Source organism: Cornus florida, unplaced genomic scaffold, assembly GCF_030987335.1.
Source record: "Cornus florida cultivar Cherokee Brave unplaced genomic scaffold, ASM3098733v1 CherokeeBrave_3.0.0_Hap2_Chr08, whole genome shotgun sequence".
Classification (NCBI taxonomy): domain Eukaryota; kingdom Viridiplantae; phylum Streptophyta; class Magnoliopsida; order Cornales; family Cornaceae; genus Cornus; species Cornus florida.
The window spans coordinates 40,138,108-40,156,695 of NW_026775578.1; the positions used below are offsets into that span (position 1 = coordinate 40,138,108).

The following is an 18,588-nucleotide window of genomic DNA, read 5'->3' on the forward strand; positions in this document are numbered from 1 at the left end:
ATGTCGGAGCTAACCTTGACGAAGGTTATTGTAATTTTTGAAACGTTAAGGATATTATGTGTTATTAGGCTTAACCTGAAGGGAGGTAAGTAATATTATCCCAAATAATATGGATCCATATTTATTAATTTTCAGAAAAAAATAAAATAAAAAAAATACCAAGGCAAAGTATGCTAATGTAGTACACAATCCTGTAAAAATCCAGCTGACTGCAATGAAATAGATATTGTATAATAGTGAACTACAACCAGATCTAAATGGCGAACAACTCAGCCATTTCGACATGTGAACAACTCGGTAAGGGAATAACAAAAACTTGAAAAACAGAGCTCCCGTGATTATTAGCCTACTTTTAAAATTTCATAGAACAAAGTATGTCACACCAAGAAAATGAAGAGCCTATTTGGTTCAGTTTCCCAATAGGAGAAGTGGAAATCTAAAACTTGATTAATTGTCCCCTTGAAAACTCAATTAAGGAATGCCTATTCTTACAGTATTGTCTTTCATACTTATCTCAAAACAGTTTTCTATCGTTGAGAACTGTTTTCATAAAACTGAATCAAATAAGCCCGAAGTTTCACCCAAACAGAAAGTGTCTAAAAAAGTCATAGGTTTCTATTTTCAATCAAAATTGACATACTTGTGAGTTGTGATTGTTATAAATCGAGATAATACACTCAGTCCAAGTTGCAACCCTCATTAGAGTAACACAGGATCACTCACTTTGAAAGAAGTCTTATATATTTAATCCTAAAATAATCTTTTTTTTTGGAAGGTAAAGCAATTAACTTACACAAACCATCTCCACTGAAGTTCAAACCCAGACCTTCCTCTGAAAAGTACGAGTTTGATACTGCCGGATCACTGATCCATTAGTAACCCTAAAATAGTAGCACTGCAATGGTACTATAAGTAAAAATCATGAAAGGGTGAGTTTTTCAGAAGTTCAAAAATCATTCAATGTTTCACATATCTATATGCAAGTTCCTCATGGCTGCAAGAAACCCCACAACCGTGCAAAGCAAGTTCCATCATCCATTTCAATGACAAGTAGTAGGTGTATCTGAAATTTAGATGGAAATACCAAACAAGAGTCAACACTTGATGTTGATGAGACTATATATAATAATTATGTTTTGACTATAAATGGTAAATGGAAAAGGTCAACCAAGCTGGGTGAAAATTACCTTTAATGAAATAGTAGGCCATTTCCACCATTTTGGTATAAGTGGAGGAGAATTGGCTACATCAATTAAAAATCTTGAGTAACTCACCACCCTTGTATTTCATATATAAAAGCTTTAAATATTGCATTCCATATATATAAACACGTTTAAATATTGTATCCAAAATACGCATGTTTTCTTCCAAAATATGTCGTCTTCTTTTTTTTTCTCTTTAAAAGCTTTATCAGCTTCCATTAATGGACTCTCCAAGGACTTACAGTAACTTTTGAACTTCAAAGCTTCACTTCAAAACCCAAGCACACTCCTAAAACCCATGTAATTTCACTGTAGTATTATGCAGAAACTCTAAAGTATCATCCATAGATCTAAGCTTTGTTCATGTAAATCTCGATTTTTGGTCTGTTTTTTCTTATCTGATTAAAGAGCACAAATATCACTGGTTCGCATTCTTTTTAGTAGAATTTTGTTGGGATTTTACGTATAACATAAGCATGAAATATAGTTAGTACTATTTGGGATACAAAATACGTATTGCTTGGGATGTTACGTAAGATTATGTTGGGATGTTACGTACAACTTATACTAACTTAAATTACAAACTGTTGGGATGTTATGTACGTATTGCTTGGGATGCTAAGTAGGATTATGCTGGAATGTTACGTACAACTTATACTGACTTAAATTATAAACTATTGGGATGTTATGTACAAATAATCTATTAGGATTATGTTAGGATGTTGCGTACAATTTATATTGACTTAAATTACAAACTGTTTGGGATGTTATGCAGTACACAAATAATTAAACAAAAAAAACCATGCCAGTCCAGATGTTGCTCTGTTCCAATATTGCTATGTTAATTTGGAATAAAATGACTTAGTATACAAATAAAAAGAAGTAAAAATTTATGGAAACAAATGAATGGAGAAATAGATCTGAGAAATTTATGGAAACAAAGGAATTAAGAAATAGATGTGTGATTTATTTGTGATTCGTTTTGGGAACAAATTAAAGAGAATTATTGAGATTTGAAAGAAGAAGAAGAAAAAAATAAGTAAAAAACGATTTCTTTCTCTCTTTAATTTTCTCTCTCTGAAACCTTTGGGCAAGTCTAAGCAACTGGCGGGATTTGGGTTGATTGATATTTTTTGTAAAAATTAACAAAAGACTCACAACAAATAATATTTTGGAAAGAAATCAAAATCTGAGTTGTTGAAATGGCGCGGGATTTTGGAAAGAAATCAAAATCAATATTTTGGGAGAGAAGAAAGTGGCGGGATTTGGGTTGCTGAAAATAAGGGAGGGAAGAAGAAATAGTATTTGTGAATAGTGTATACACATATATATATATATATATATATATGGCAATTGTGTATAAAATAAATAAACATTTTTACCCACCTTAGTAACTACTGTTCATTAACAAAAAAAGGAGGAAATGGGCTACTGTTGGACTGGAAGTGATCCTGGTCCCAACTAAGCAAAGCTAAATAGTGGTAATATATACTTAACACAAATCACAAGTTGTGTTTTTTCTTGTATAAGCAATTAACGGTATAGTACTTTCATTGACTCACAATTCATATGTATGTGTAATGTAAGTACAAGTGTACAACTTGTATGCATGTTATATATATATATATATATATATATATATATATAAACACTCTTGCATGCAACATTGAGACATTAATTATTGTTGTAGCATAGGGGCAGTTGGATAAGATCTTGAAACAATAAAAATTACACAAATGAGTGGTTGTTTGATATATTATAAGTATACACCATACTACAAACACACACAGTGTAACGGGTGAGCGCTTGTCTATTTTTTCAAAAACTTAAATTGGTAGGTAGTGCTGCATACCCACTTATTTATGCACACTTCAACCCCATCCAAATCTAATGCGGAACAAAGTCATGTGTGTATATATAGAAAGGATCATAAAAGATGTGACAGCAATACTTAAATGAAACAAAACATAAACATGTTTAGTGGTTGAATTAATTTATTATAAGCAAAGCAAGCTATGTTTTTCATAATTATATTTGTTTAGTACTTGTAGTATGAAGAAGGATTACGAAAACATCAATGGAGATTAACAAATAATTCCAAAAAACAATTAGAAAATCAAAATTAAGAAAAGATGGCCAAAAACTTCCTTAGTGTAATAAATATATTTATACACACACCCAAATTTGTGGATTTTTATGTTGTTGGTTCTTCTATACTTCGTGCAAAAATAAAGAATAACCTACAAATACTTAATAAAAATAGTATAAGATAAGTGTTAGCCCCTTAACATATATCCAAGGGAAGACATAGACATCAAGGGTCATGCCATGTCTTGAGATCACTTTGGCTCTTACTGGAAACATAGGGTTTTGCTAAATAGAGGTTAGTGAGATCCTTGACAATCATGAGGGTGCTCAGGTGGGCTGTCAGCATGCACAAAGGGTGTTCAGCGCGCACTGAGGCTGCTCAGTGGCATTTTTGTAATTATGTTGAAAAATGAAGGTTGGAGTTTGGACTCGAGAATTTAATGGGAAGATATTCTAAGACTTTAGAAGACTGTTGGTGAGAACGGAATTCAGTTTGGAAGCCCAGAGAATCTAATATGGCCATTATACCTTATCGGATATAGGTGATATATGTTCCTGTCAGAGTTCTAATATCTACTCTAACTAAGCTAGTGAGTGTGGTAGTTGAAGACACTCCTCAGCAACTATGTTATTCAGCTAGGTTATGACATGCCTTGCATGAAATAGGCATAGGGTGTTTTGCCAACTTGCTCAGGCGCATAGGTTGCACTACCCCAAGTTGGTAGCACGAGATGGTAGCATCTAGACATTTAAGGGTGGACCAGCGCACGCACGTGACACTCTCAAAGCACACGTGCGAGCATCCCCAGTCGTGTGCATGGCTTAGCACGCCGTACACCTATGGGCCCTTATGTGTGCTAACTTGCCCTTGGGCAAGGAATCAGAGTAAGACGTGTTTAATCGTAGGATTGTTTGGCATCACGTTCTCCTAAACTCATGGTGCGCATTTACACAGTGTGGACGTGGCTCAGTACCATGGCCTAGACGTTGGCATAGTTCAGCGCCATGTCCCAACAGACCATGGTATGGTCAACAAGATGAGTCAACAAGACGAGGCTTGGTTCAGTGCTAAGTCCTGATGAACAAAGCATGTGTGTTTATCAGGCAAACATCCAATCCGAATGAGGCATATGGGAGCAGATATGTACTAAACAATTTTTTTTTTTTTTTTTGGTCTTGTCAGTTTTCCTCTTATAAGCAATTCACTTCATCAATCCAATTACAACGTGAAACGATGAAGGAAAATATAGAGTTAAACAACACTTATTTATGTACAAGAGAACATTTTTATTATTTAATGTGGTATACTTTTCGTAATCAGAAGTAAGCATTCTCTAAATTACCATTAATTGACAAACACGAAGAATCCTCCCTCTAATTATTTTATCAATCTAAGAACACAATCACACAGAATAGAAGAAGAAAGACATGTTCTAAAGATGAAAATTAAAACATGATATGAAAGAAATTCAATTACATGTCAGCCATGGTGGCTTCATCTTTCCCTTGAGAAGAGGTGTTTAAGCTAATATATTAACAATAAAATAAAATAAGAAATAAAGATGTTTTTCATTGAATAAAAGAAAGAATTACAAGGAAAAAGAATGCAATGCAATATAAAATCTCTAACTCTCTCTATTTTGTAATCCTCCACCTCCTCTGCACCATATTTATAGAATTTAGAAGGGATGAATTATGAAGAAAAAAGAAAAGAATTTGAAAATTAAAATATAGGAGGAAAATCAAAAATAAAAAATACATAAAATCTTCCTCAGGCGTGTATAAAAACAAAACAATTGAACACTGGATCATTTCTCGTGCAAGGTTTTTAATATACTTCTTTAGAAATAAATAAACTTTTATCCTTTTGCAACCATAATTTCTCACATTTTTGCCTTTTTTTTTTTTTTTTCTAAATTAGCCCCTATAAAACATGAAAATTAGGATAAGAACATTTATTTAATAAAAAAATTAATTAAACACTTATCAACAAACCCTAATGTTACAGGGTCGATTTTCAAAAACTTTAAGATTGCCCCATAATTAGTCCTTCTCAAAAGTTTATTCCTAGCCACAATAAGCCCATCTAATCCTTGTTTGACTATATGGATGCATGTTCCCAAGATAAAGTTTGAAAGTTGTAACAACAACGAGGCCTTGGGCTTATCAGAAGCTTAGATCATCTGAATAAAGTACACCCAATTCCAAATGAATGACAGTGGGCCTAAACTACGAGTCCAGTTTGGTCCATAAAGACGTCAAGCCCAGCCAAAATCATTTTACAAATTGTTATTAGGTTAAAATAGAAACTGAAGTCATCATTCACAAACCTGTCATTCTGTTCGACAGGACCCATGAATGATTAAGTAACGATCTGGTGAGTTCTTCTTTAACATTTGACAATCACATTTCTTCTCCAATGATTTATTTATGCAGTAAAATAGTTGTTCGTTTGAATTGCTCTTCTGTTTTACATTCAACAATCCACAAATTTTATGCCCTACAAACCAATTCTCCACTGTCTTCATCACTCAAATCCATCTCAACTTCCACAAATCCACACTCGTTTACAGTCAATTACCTCATCAATTCATGTGGGTTGTCTCCAGAAACCGCAATTTCAGCTTCCAAAAAGGTCAATCTTAAAACCCTAGACAAACCGGATTCAGTTCTCAACTTCTTCATCAACCATGGATTCAGCAAAACCCAGGTCTCATCTGTCATCAGAAAACGCCCACAACTTCTCTTATGGGATCCCAAGAAAGAGCTTTTGTCGAAATTCGACTTCTTTTACTCCACCGGAATATCCAGCACTGAGCTCGCGAAGATGGTGTCCAATTACCCACTTATATTGACACGAAGCTTGGCGAACCATATCATTCCATCTTTCACTTTGTTCGTTAATTTATTTGATTTACATGATAAGTTTATCACCGTCTTTAAACGATTTCCTAGTATTGTACAGTGCTATAGCAGTGCTAATACTTTGTGTAACATTGAACTTTTGAGGCAACACGGCGTGACAGATTTCGAAAATTGTCTGCTTGCTTACTTCTCAGTCTAGGTCACTCAACCTAAACCTTGATATATTTAATGAGGTAGTGGAGGATGTTAAGAAATTGGGTTTCAACCCTTCAAACGCCAAGTTTGTTACAGCGATTACGGCATTGACCTCAATGAGCAAATCAACATGGAAACGGAAGATGGAGGTTTATGAGAAGTGGGGTTGGTCTGAGGAAGAAACATTGTTGGCTTTTTCAAAACGTCCGATGTGTATGATGGTATCCGAGGAGAAGATAATGGCGGTGCTGAATTTTTATGTCAACACAATGGGTTGGAAGTCTTCCCTAATTGCCCGTCGTCCAAGATTAATGTCATTCAGCTTGGGTAAGAGGATAATTCCAAGGTGTTCGGTACTTCAAGTTTTGTTGTCGAAAGGTTTGGTTAAGGAACCCATTAATGCTGAGACAATGTTGAATTGCACACAGAGTTTGTTTCTCAAGAAGTTTGTGACTTGTTACGAAGACGAAGCTCCTCAGTCGTTAAAACTATATCAACAAAAATTGGACCTTTCAAATTTAGGTACTCGTGATTGATTATGAAGGTAAGGATGAACATATCAGTTGCAGAAGGATGTATCATTGCTCTTATAAGTAGTAGAGGATGGTGACACTTGGGGGATGGAATTCTTTATTCAATAGTTTCAAATTCGAATGATGTATCCTTTGCTCTTTTTAGAATGATGTATCATTGCTTTTACAACTAGTGTATTTTATTTTGTTAGTGGTTGAAAGGTTTATCATTGTTGTATTTTATTTTGTTTTTGGCATCCATGTGATTGGGAGTGGGTTTATATATATATTTTTAAAGAGTAAACAGATTGTTCCCTCAATATTATCAAAACAAACCATGGTTTAGAACCGAATCAACCCGGTCTTTGTAGTTTTAATTTATTAAAATAATAGTATAGATTTACTTATCAAAAAAAAAATTAAAAAATAAAAATAGTATAGATGGATTTTTTTTTTTTTTTTTTTCTTCCAAAAATTAAGGCTTACTACCACAATATTGGCATTTGTTTTAAGGAAGATTATCTGCAATTATTTGGGAAAAAAAATCACGTTCTCACCACCTTGAGAACATATATCAAAACCAGATTCAAGATAAGGATAAGTTTCCGTCATTCTTAACTGATCATTGTCATACAAGCTTTGCTGTTAAAGACGAAAAATCACATCACTTGAGGTTTCCAACAACACAGAAATGGAAAAATGCTACACAACACAGTAATAATATGGCAAAGTATGCTACAACCAGATCGAAATGGCGGGTTTTCAGCTGACGGCAATGAAATAGATATTGTATAATAGCAAACTACATCCAGATCTAAATGGCGAATGCGAAAATCACAAATAACAGCTTATGTTCAACATATACATATTTCTACATCAAAATTTTTTATTTATATTGAATCATCTGAATCATCTGAATCACTTCCATCAGGCTCCCCGGCATTTGTTCCAGTATCCTGAACATCAGGCTTTGCTGCAGGAGTAGGTGCAGGTTTCTTACTTGCATTACGAGCATTCCCATCACCAACTTCCTCCTGCTCAGCCATTTCAACATGTGAACAACTCAGTCAAGGAATAACAAAAACTTGAAAAACAGAGCTCCCGTGATTATTAGCCTACTTTTAAAATTTCCTGGAACAAAGTATGTCAGACCAAGAAAATGAAGAGCCTGTTTGGTTCAGTTTCCTAATAGTCAGAGAACTGGAAATCAGAAACTTGATTGATTGTCCGTCTGAAAACTCAATTAGGAAATTCCTATTCTCACAGAATTGTCTTTCATAGTTTTCTCAAAACAGTTTTCTATTGTTGAGAACTGTTTTTAAAAAACTGAGCCAAATAAGCCCGAAGCTTACCATTCACCCAAACAAAAAGTGTCTAAAAAAGTCATAGGTTTCTATTTTTTAATCAAAATTGACACTTGTGATTGTTATAAATCGAGACAATACAGTCAAATTAATAACCCAAAGCACTTGAGAAAACTAAAGTATTGAATTATTGCATGCTCTATTGAAAAATAAATTAATCTTTCACAGTTTAAATCTGAAACACTGGTCGAGATAGCTTATATACTCTTTTGCCTGTTAGTAGTTAGTTTGAGTAGTATCTTCAACCAACCCCCCATCAGGAGTAGGATCCGGGTTCAAATCCCAGTTTAGACATGCAGGTGTGTACTTTTCAGGAAAAAAATTAAAAGGAAGAGGTATGTATGTGTTGCTTGACAAAATTAAGTAAAATATACAGCAAAAAGGATATCAACATTCTCAGCTGTTCCACCAGCCATGATGTTCAGCAAATCCTTCTCAACACGTCGTACGAGCTCAGGCTGTGAAATGTAACAAAATCACAATCAGTAAAAAATCCAGATAAGGAAATTAAAAAGAACAAAAAAAGAAATTATGGATGGAGGAGGAAAACAAGCTATAGTGCGGCTACATTCTAATCCAAATCGGTAATTACAAAGTTAGATAACTCTAGTATGGGTAACAAGGTCACTTCCCGCTAAAAGTGAGGTGATGACTATTGGCTACAAATGCAGCTTATTTAATTTTTACCGCTATTAGAACACAAATTTCTTTGTCGTGAAATGACATCAGGTAAGAGATTGTTACAGATGAAATTCCTCTTAGCATCTCAAAAGATTTATTTCTTTTCACAAAAGGAATACACACTAATAAAATAGAGAGGAAATCAAGAGGACACTAATACATTTAGATCAGGCTCCCTACGAAACCTTCGCCTTCGAGCATCCCTCATTGGAGGAGCGAGGCCATGCCTGTATTCCACCACATCTGGAGCAGTATCTCCCTCTTCTCTCACCATAATCATCTGTCACAACCCCATGAATTTGTGTCATTGCATTAAAAAATAGCAACAATGGATTAACAGTAAAGAAACAATGTCAAGACATAATCTACTTGACCAATGTCTGCAGTTTTGATCAGCACATTATCATCATAAGTTTTGTATGATTCCACAATGCAAGGGAGATCCAAGAGGGACGCGGAAAAATGATCGTTGCCTATGCCAAATGTGCCATTCCTCCCATCCTCTGAAATGCATAAGAATTCTAAATTCATAAGTGCACCAAGACAGACAGAGAGGGAAGTTGGGAAACTATTAAATCAGTATGTTCTGACTTTATCTCACGTTTTGTTATTCACAGAGTAATACAAACTAAAAAACAACATACCGCAATCCTTTACAAACCCAAGTGTTCATCATTTCCACATTTAAATTCAAAGTAAAAACACAGTATCATCTCACTCCTTTCAAAAGTGTACCTTTATTTACTCAATTTGTCAATCATAAAGCATTTTCCTTCTCAATATTGCCACTCTAGCAATTACTATTCTTTAACATATTCGCTTCCAGGCTACCTTAGTGTAGCAATAAAAGTATCTCCCCATTATTCCTAGTCCTTAAATCTTTTTCGCCGTTGAGCAAAGAAAAAGTGATGCAGCAGATTGTTATTTTAAGCATTTTCCAATTATTACTTCCTGGCTAGGAAGCGCGGATATGTGTCGGATACCGATACTCGCGGATACGTGTCCGATACTTCTTAAATATATCCATAAATTTAAAATATATTTTTTTTAATTTTTAACACGTATCTGATACTTCTTAGGTATTTCGACCACATATCAGACACTTCTCAAACACTTCATAACACATTTTTAACAAGTTTGCACATTAAAATGCAAGTTTTCCAACAATAATAACATAGTATTTTTTGTTTTTCATAGTTAATAATAACATAGTATAATTGTTAAGAAAAGTTTTAAGTGATAACTAGGTCACTAAGGATGCTTGTTTTATGCGTTGTGAAACGAACTTCTAAGTTATATTAATGATTTCATATAGATTCATAATATTTTTTAAAAATTGACCAAAAATTAATATTTTTAAGGACAGATACGAGATACGGATATGACACGAAACGGGTACGGTAATGCGATAAATCTAAAAAAAAAGAGGATACGGGTATGGCACGATACAACAATAAAAAATTAATAAATTTTATTTTTACGTATCCTCTTTTTTTTTAGATTTATCGCATTACCGTACCCGTTTCGTGTCATATCCGTATCTCGTATCCGTCCTTCCTAGCTTCCCGGTCTAATTACAAGATTGCCAACCCTTCTCACAATTTAATAGAATTCAATCTCTTATGAGCCAGCAAGCAAAATATAACCTTTATATAATGATTAAATTTGTTCTTTCAATGCAGAGATTGCTCTTGTGGACTGTTCAATATGTTTCGTAATAGAGTAATACTATTAAGGGGGCGCTCTCTTGGATAAACTGACGAGCTCTCCTTTCACAACCGTTGGATTAGGAAAGTTTAGAAATTAGTGAAAATTGGAAACAGCCATGAAAAGGGGATGTTAATTTCCTATTCTGTGAGCATTGCGCTTGAAAGGAAAAAAAAAAACAAAAAAACCGTCTCTCACTCTCTCTCTCTATCTCTCTTTTCCCAAGAAACCCATCTCTCTCCAAATTAATCTCTCTCCATAACATCATCAATGAAGAACTCAAAATATCTGAACCACTATATCTTTAACTTCTTCTAAAATCCAAGATCATGAAATTTCTGTGTATTGTTGTTTTTGGTAAATCCCAAAACTAAACATTCTCTCTAATCACAATTCTTCTTGCTGTGTGAAAAAAGAAAAAATCACAATTGTTCCTCGTAATCCCTTTCTTTCAATAACCTTTTACATTTTTATTTTTGTCCAAACATTTAATCCTCTTACTTTTCTGATACTATTTTTTTCTTTTTGGTCGCTGTGAAACTATAAACCCTACAAAATGTGCTCCAATCAGCTCCAGGTCACTGTATTAAACCCAAAAAAAGAAAAGAATAGAATGAATAATGAATAATATATATATATCTTTTGGTAAATAAGCACTTGAATAGAAATCATAACAACATGTACATCTTACAAGGGTATACCCCAGGCCAATACAAATAAAATAAAATAAAATAAAATAAAACCAATTCCTCAAAGAAAACAGATAAACCCAAAGTAGACCAACCATAGTAAAACAATCACAGGATATCAATATCCACAGACCTCCACAAGTTCAAATCTGATGCCATATAATCCGCCCTTACACAACATGCAAAACACATGCGAGGAACCTGCCATCATGATTCATGAACAAAAAAAATGTGCAATATTCCGAAGATGAGTCGTGCATACTCTCTTTTCATATCCTTGCAGAGAGATTTGGAGAAGCGAGACCAAAAGACGAAGAGGAGAGAAAAATTGTGTTATTGGGGTCTATGTTTCTTTTTCTTTTTTTCTTTTTTTTTTTTCCTTCCTTTTTTTAAGAGCAAGGAAACGTCATTTACTCCTGTAACATCCGTTTTCCTCCTAGCACGCATCTGTAAACTTACCCAATCTAACGACTGTAAAGGGAGAACTCATCAATCTACCCAAGAGAGCGCTCCCTTAATAGCATTACTATTCATAATATATCAGGCTCTCAGTTCTCTCAATCTGAATCTATTCAAAAGCATGGTGCTACCTGTCGCTCAACGCTAGCTTAGAAGTTGAATTCTTCATCAATTAGAGTCACATGATCTTTGCATGCTCTAAATTGCATTAACATCATGCACCATGCCCATGAAGTTATCTACAGAGCTTATAATCCTCATTCCTCATGTTGTTGGGCTTCCATAGTGTTTCATCAATTTCTTGATTCCAGAGCTGTAGTGATCAAGCACAGTGTTGAATTCTTTAACAATTTGTTATGAACTGCACCACCAGTTGCCCTTGGGCCTGGGGATGGAAGGCAATATATAGTCAGTGGGGGCAATTGCCCCAACTGAATTTTTTTTTTAGATACCATTATATACCACTAATTTTTTCTTATATCAATTACCCCTCCTCCCCCCGGCCCCCCCTCCCTCTTGAAATTACAAGAAAAATTCAGTTTTGCCCCCCCTCACACTAATCCCTAGATCCGTCCCTGCTTGGGCCTATAGTGATCTAGCACAGTGTTGAATTTTGTACGCTTCTTCCTGTAGCTCAGCTTCTCATATGGAGAGTGTATAAAATAACTCCTCAGCCAATGCCACATAATTCAGAGCAATACTATTCCTTTTTTCTTGTCTTCTCATCTCATTAATTTGTATAACTAACAGCGTGTTCTGATGAGAAGCTATAATACTAGATAAAACAAGAGGAAAACATAAAATCCAAAAAAAACTAGAAATTTTTATAGAGGGAAAGAGGAAACAAAATTAAATATTTTTTTTCTTTATAGAGATCAGCAAAATACATGGCCTTTTGAAACCAATAGATATTTCAAGATTTAAACCCTTTCCCAAATAAAAGGATCATAAAAAAATAAAAACTAAATAAATAAAAACCAGGTTGCTTAAGTTGCACACAACGACTCAACATGTGTGATATTCACAGACAATGAGATATATATAATAAAAACAATGTTTGGCAGAATGGATGTCAAATACACTAAAAAGCACGGTAAGTTGTATCTTATATGGATGTCAAATACACTAAAAAGTGAGATCTGTTGATGTTAATATTAAAGAAGTTCAAATTTCTTAACATATATTCTCACCGGAGAAAGACAAATCCAATGACTTATCCTCAGAAGAAGTATTCTCATTCAAAAGGTGTTCTATCCGCTCGGCAACTGAAGGTGGAACTCTCAGTATGAACTGTTCCTCCATGACTACAGAATTTAAGGCCAGTTGTATATCAGAATTAATCAACAAACCAGAAAATAAGTAAACAATAATTGTAGAGAAACATTATCCAGATTCTAAAGCATTCTATGTATATGTATTTTAGATCCTCAATCCGAACTCACTCAATCCAAGTACCAAGTAATGCAAACATTAGATCAATAGATTTGTTGAAAATAAATATGCCAGAATTAAGAATTGAAAAGCCAATGATTTACACAAGTAAAGAGAGAGATAATTAATAATGAAGCATGATATAAATGATGACTCCATAACATGACTCTATGCATGTATACTGATTTCCGAATTTATTCTGTGTTATAGGTTAAATAGAATGTTTTGTTTGGTCAGGTGAGGCAGATGGGGAGCTGATACGAACTTAAGATATCAGAATGTGTGCGGTTCCTTAACCCACTTCACTAGAAATCCATTGTCGAAACCGATTGAGCCATGCATTGCCCGTCCCTCCCACCAAGTACAAAAAGATGCATGGTCCACAACCCACTTCACTGGAAATCCATTGTCCGCACTGATTGAACCATGCATTGCCCATCCCTCCCACCAAATACAGAAAGATGCATTGTCCACAACCCACTTCAATGCTTGCTTGCCATGCATTGCCCATCCCTCCCACTAAATACAGAAAGATGCATGGTCCACATCCCACTTCAATTCTTGCTTCTTAAATCATTTTAGTCTCTGCAAACCCCCATGGGAATTCAAAACATGCAATATTCAGGACACAATGCCTGAGTTCTAAATCTGTTGTTTGCAAAAATCCCATCTTTTCAAGTAGGGTAATGGTTCAACGGCCAATTGTGTTCTAAAATTTAGGAAATATACTAACTGAATAATCTCTTGTTTAAATTTAAATTCCTTCATTCTGAATCCACTCATTTATCCAAAAATGAAGCCTAATATCCTTCCAATTAGGCATTGGCATTTTTTTTTTGCCCCATGAGAACATGTTTAATGTTGCTCGTTTGCTATTGAATACACACATCAGAAATATGTATAAATTCATGCTTTATAACAATGTATAGTTACTATCATAGTAAATTCTTTTTTCCCTCACAAACAAACAAACAAAAGTATTTTATTTGATACGATTAAGAAGCATTATAAAGTATGCCTATTTATCCAACCAACAATCTTTAAAGTCCTCATAGCATGAGAAGCCAACCCATGGACTCATCCGTTCACATACCTTGGCACTTTTCTTTTACCTTTGTAATCTCATAAATGATTCATTGGTTGGGTTTTGATTCAATTCGAGCCTCAATCCACGAATAGATAACTCTATACAAAATGGGTGTCTCATTTTTTTTTTTTTTTGCCAATTTGTAGGGTTTCGATTCGTGCTAATTTCTAGGGTTTCAATCAAGAGTGAATCCAAATAATTAGGATTTCGATTTGGCATATAAACAAGTTTTCAATGAGAGTGAGAAATAAACAAACCTACCTTGCAACTGTAGTCGTCCGCTGATCTAATCGCCGCCGATTTGTGTTGGTCTCTTTGAGCTTCTGTTGAGGGGAGAGAGAATGGATTTAGCGAGTGGACAAAATAGTAGGACATCTTTAAACAGGTAAAATAACATTATTTATTTATTTATTTTGTGTCTGAAAAAAAGAATTATTTATTTTGAAATTGGGCTTTTAGGTGAATATAAAATTTAGAAAATTAAAAATTAGAGTTACCAAACACGTTTAATCTACTTTTTTTAGCAAGAAGAACAAATTTAAAAAATACCTGAAAAAAAATTTATTTATTTTGAAATTGGGCTTTTAGGTGAACATAAAATTTAGAAAAATAAATATTAAAGTTACCAAACACGTTTAATCCGCTTTTTTAACAAAAAGAAACAATAAAAAAAAAAAAATACAAACTCTCTCCATTTCCTTTAAGTTTGTTCTTCTCCCATTAATGTCTAAGAAAAAAATAACGAAAATAATTTTAAAAAATGGTACAAAAATCTCCTTGGTTTACCGACTTTGAAAATTAGTTTTGAAAACTTAATTAAAAAAGATAAAAATAAAGAACTGTCTTTTATAATAATCTGAAATAATTTTTTATGTAAAAAAGAAGAGGGTCCTAATTCTCTATCATTTGTTTTTTTAATTGCAAATCTTAAGAGCGGCGAGAATTGACAATGGTGGCCTCTACTAGTTGTCACTGGACTTGAGGCAAGTGAATTATGAAATTGAATAGACGAGTCTAGCTCAATGGATTTGGGTCTTGATTTTCATACCACAGTTGGGTGTGTTTGGATGGATTGATTTGGAGGAATAAGGAGAGAAAAGAAATGATAAATTGTGAGTGTGTTTGGGTGGGTTAAGTTGAGAGAAAAGAAATGATAGATTGTGAGTGTGTTTTGGGTGGGTTAAGTTGAGAGAAAAGAAATGATAGATTGTGAGGGATAGCCTCCCTATCTCTCATTTGGTTTCTCTCCCATTTTGAAAAGATAAAGAGAGAAAGGATAGTGGCTCCACAAATCAATAAACAGAAAAGTTATTCCATTTATGTCCTGGTCAAGTAGCTTGGTCTAATAGTGTCTTCCTTTTCATATTAATTGAACAAAGGGAGCTGCCTTGAAGTGGAAGCGAGTTTCCTCTCTTCAAGTGGCAAAACTGCTTCTTGCACTTGAAAGGAAAGGTCGAGGAGAGACCCAGCATCCCTGTTTTGTTCTTGCTTAAGCCTGCTCTTACACCGAAATCTTAAAGTTTTATATATGTTTTGACATCAGTCTATTATAAATTAATTAGGGATCAGTCTCATTTAATAGGAGTGAGTAAACTAATTATTTTATTAAAAATAGTCCAATCTATTTTTTTTCCCCCTGGATGAGTCCTATCTAATTTTGTTTTCACCCATTATTTTTATTTTTTCCTTTTTCTTTTTTTCTTTTGTTTTTACCATTGCATTGAACTAAGCTTTAGCAACAGTTGGTTATTGAGAGTTGCAAAAACGAAGATAACTGTGAGATTTCATAAATGGATAATGTGTGAAGTGGTTATGAAAGGGTAGGACAATAATTTGGTCATCATCCTTTCTTTTCTTTTCTTTTCTTTTCTTTTCTCTCCTATATCTTATCCAAATAATAATAACTATCATTTCTTTTATTTTCTCCCTTATCTATCCAAATATGAATATAAATTATTACTATCTTTTCTTTTCTCTCTTACCTAATAGTATCCTTTATTTTCTTTTCTTATCTATCTATCCAAACACACTCAGGTTTCAAAACTAGCATGGAAAAGAAAAAAATTGAATTGACAATGAGTGATTTATCAACAGTTATGGTATAGTAGTACTTTCTTGTCTTTTATGCTCTGTTCGGTAAGAAGGAAAAAAATTAAAGGAAGAGAGAGAATACAGGATGACTGAGACATCCCTTGGGAAGAGATTAAAGTTTTCCCTCTTTTTGTTTGGTTGGATCAAGGCCGGCCCTAAGATTCCAAATATTTTGAGAGGCCCTAGGCAAACTTTCAAATGTGAGGCCCTTAAGTTTCACACTTGCAAAAAAAAATTATAAGAGTGCGGAATTTTCACACGATGTTTTCAAATTTTATAGCTAAGTTAATTGCGCGCATGTGCATTGTGCATAAGAAAACTAACAAATAACTATAATATTCATTCATTAAATCTTCATGTTCATTGACTAACTTCCTATGATCTTCATTCATTAAATCTTCATGTTTATTGAGATTTTCTTCATTTGCTTTCGCATTCATATGTTCTTCATTCACCAAATCTTCAACTAAACTCTCTATTTGTGTATAGCTCCTAAAAACTTAAGACTATCTCCTTTTTGAGATTGAATCAATTCTTCTTCTCTCTTCTTCTTCTTCTTCTTTTTTTTTTTTTTTTCATGCCCAGATTCAAATGAAGACATAATGAAATCTCTTGAAATCTAAATAACAGGAACCATAATCAACATAAAACTGGACTTTAAAAAAATAATAATAATAGCTTTGTTTAAAGAAAATATATATTACCTCAATATGCAATGATTTGATTCAGGTTCAAGGCAAATAACCTCACGAGATCCTAAGAAAAGTGTCCTGCTAGCTTATGAAAGAAGATCACAATTAACATAAAACGGATGGAGAATCAAACAGAAACAATAATAACTAAGCATTGCCAATCATACAATAAATATAATAAATAAATAAAATCTAAAATCAAGCAGTTTGGTTAAAATGATCTCCTGGCTGGAGTTTTCACTGGAATCTGGAGGAGAGGAGAGAAGACAAAACAGAATATCCAAAATACAGTCCAAAAGTGGAAATGAGGAACAGAAAACTGCAGCTTCTTTTTTACATTCATTGTTTATATATATACACATATATAGGAGGCTGAATTTGTAGTGCTGAAGAAGTACTGGGACTTTTAGGTTATATGTGGCATCCACTATTATATATAGTTTTGTCTTTCACTCTTTATATTAACTACACTTTGTGTGTGTTTTTTTTGGGAGCCAATTAGCCCTTTCTTGATTTCAGGATGAGGAATCAACTTTAGTAGCAGTGATTGATTGATCATTGCTACAGAAGACCTGTGCAAATTAATAGAAAAAACCATTAACTTTTGCTTTGTTAAAGCCTGCTCTTGATTTCCATGTGTTTGTACATTCTGTTGGTAAGTGCTTTGCCAGTATTATTAACCGAAATTCTAGCTGAGCCAACTTCAAATAACATCAATAATGGTGGTATGTATCTCCATATAAAAATAAAATAAAAATAAAAAAAACCCTTAATTTGGCACTTTTAAGTATGAGCATAATTTAGAGATCGAAAAAGTTAATTATTATCTCAACCCACTAGAAGGGATCCTTAATTTTCGTGGGATTGAATGTGAAAACGCAAAAAATTATGAGTAAAAGGGGTATGGTTGCTGCTGTTGTGAGATTGGAGTGGAATTAGGGAGAGGAAAAAAAGAAAAAGTACCTGCCATGGATAATGGACTCGATCGCCATGAAAGACACATGTAGAAAGGCACACGTTTATTAAAATACTAAGAGAACCATAATATATTCATTCAGCTTTTGATAGCCATCACACACAGTGACACACACACAAAAAACCCCTAGTTTGGAAGCTACTTTTCAGTATTGGAACAAAGGTAAAGGCCCGAATCAAACGAACCAAAGTTAGAACAAATCAAATGATGAATGAACGAAAGAAAGAAAGAAACATATATAAAAGATCGATTCACGCAAAAGGAGAGAGAAGAGAGAGAGAGAGAGAGGATGAACGTACCTTGTCACCTGAGGCGATAGCGGAGGCTGCGTCCTGCGGGGTGTGGAAGCAGATCGTGTCGTCTGAAACTTGCCCTAACTCTGTTTTTTTACCATCCCCTGTGGGCCTCAAAATTTTGAGGCCCAAGGCGACCAAGACTTGTCCTAACTTAAATTTTTTTTTTTTTGACATCCTCTATTTGAGGCCCAAGGCGACCGTCTTAGTCACCTTGGGCCATGGCTATGGGTTGAATGGAAAAGAATGAAAAATT

At 34.0% G+C, this 18,588-nt stretch overlaps 2 protein-coding genes across 6 annotated transcripts; one reads left to right on the forward strand and one right to left on the reverse strand.

The window, feature by feature from the left end:
- Positions 1 to 6,886, forward strand: LOC132270102 (uncharacterized). The gene is made up of 3 exons (XM_059771307.1): positions 1 to 85; positions 5,900 to 6,249; positions 6,350 to 6,886. Exons 1-3 carry the CDS (start codon positions 1 to 3, stop codon positions 6,884 to 6,886), a joined length of 972 nt encoding a protein of 323 aa, XP_059627290.1.
- Positions 6,887 to 7,447: 561 nt separating this feature from the next.
- LOC132271431 (transcription initiation factor TFIID subunit 7) lies at positions 7,448 to 18,489 on the reverse strand. 5 transcript variants are annotated; one of them, XM_059772804.1, is made up of 8 exons: positions 18,339 to 18,489; positions 17,076 to 17,144; positions 14,542 to 14,603; positions 12,953 to 13,066; positions 9,277 to 9,410; positions 9,068 to 9,187; positions 8,613 to 8,684; positions 7,448 to 7,914 (listed from the first exon to the last, which is right to left on the reverse strand). In XM_059772804.1, exons 4-8 carry the CDS (start codon positions 13,062 to 13,064, stop codon positions 7,753 to 7,755), a joined length of 600 nt encoding a protein of 199 aa, XP_059628787.1. In that variant the 5' UTR covers positions 13,065 to 13,066; positions 14,542 to 14,603; positions 17,076 to 17,144; positions 18,339 to 18,489; the 3' UTR covers positions 7,448 to 7,752. The 5 variants fall into 5 exon arrangements, with proteins under 5 accessions (XP_059628787.1, XP_059628786.1, XP_059628788.1 ...); XM_059772803.1 differs by having other exon boundaries at positions 17,076 to 17,141; positions 18,339 to 18,480; XM_059772805.1 differs by having other exon boundaries at positions 17,076 to 17,148; positions 18,339 to 18,474.
- Positions 18,490 to 18,588: the final 99 nt, after the last annotated feature.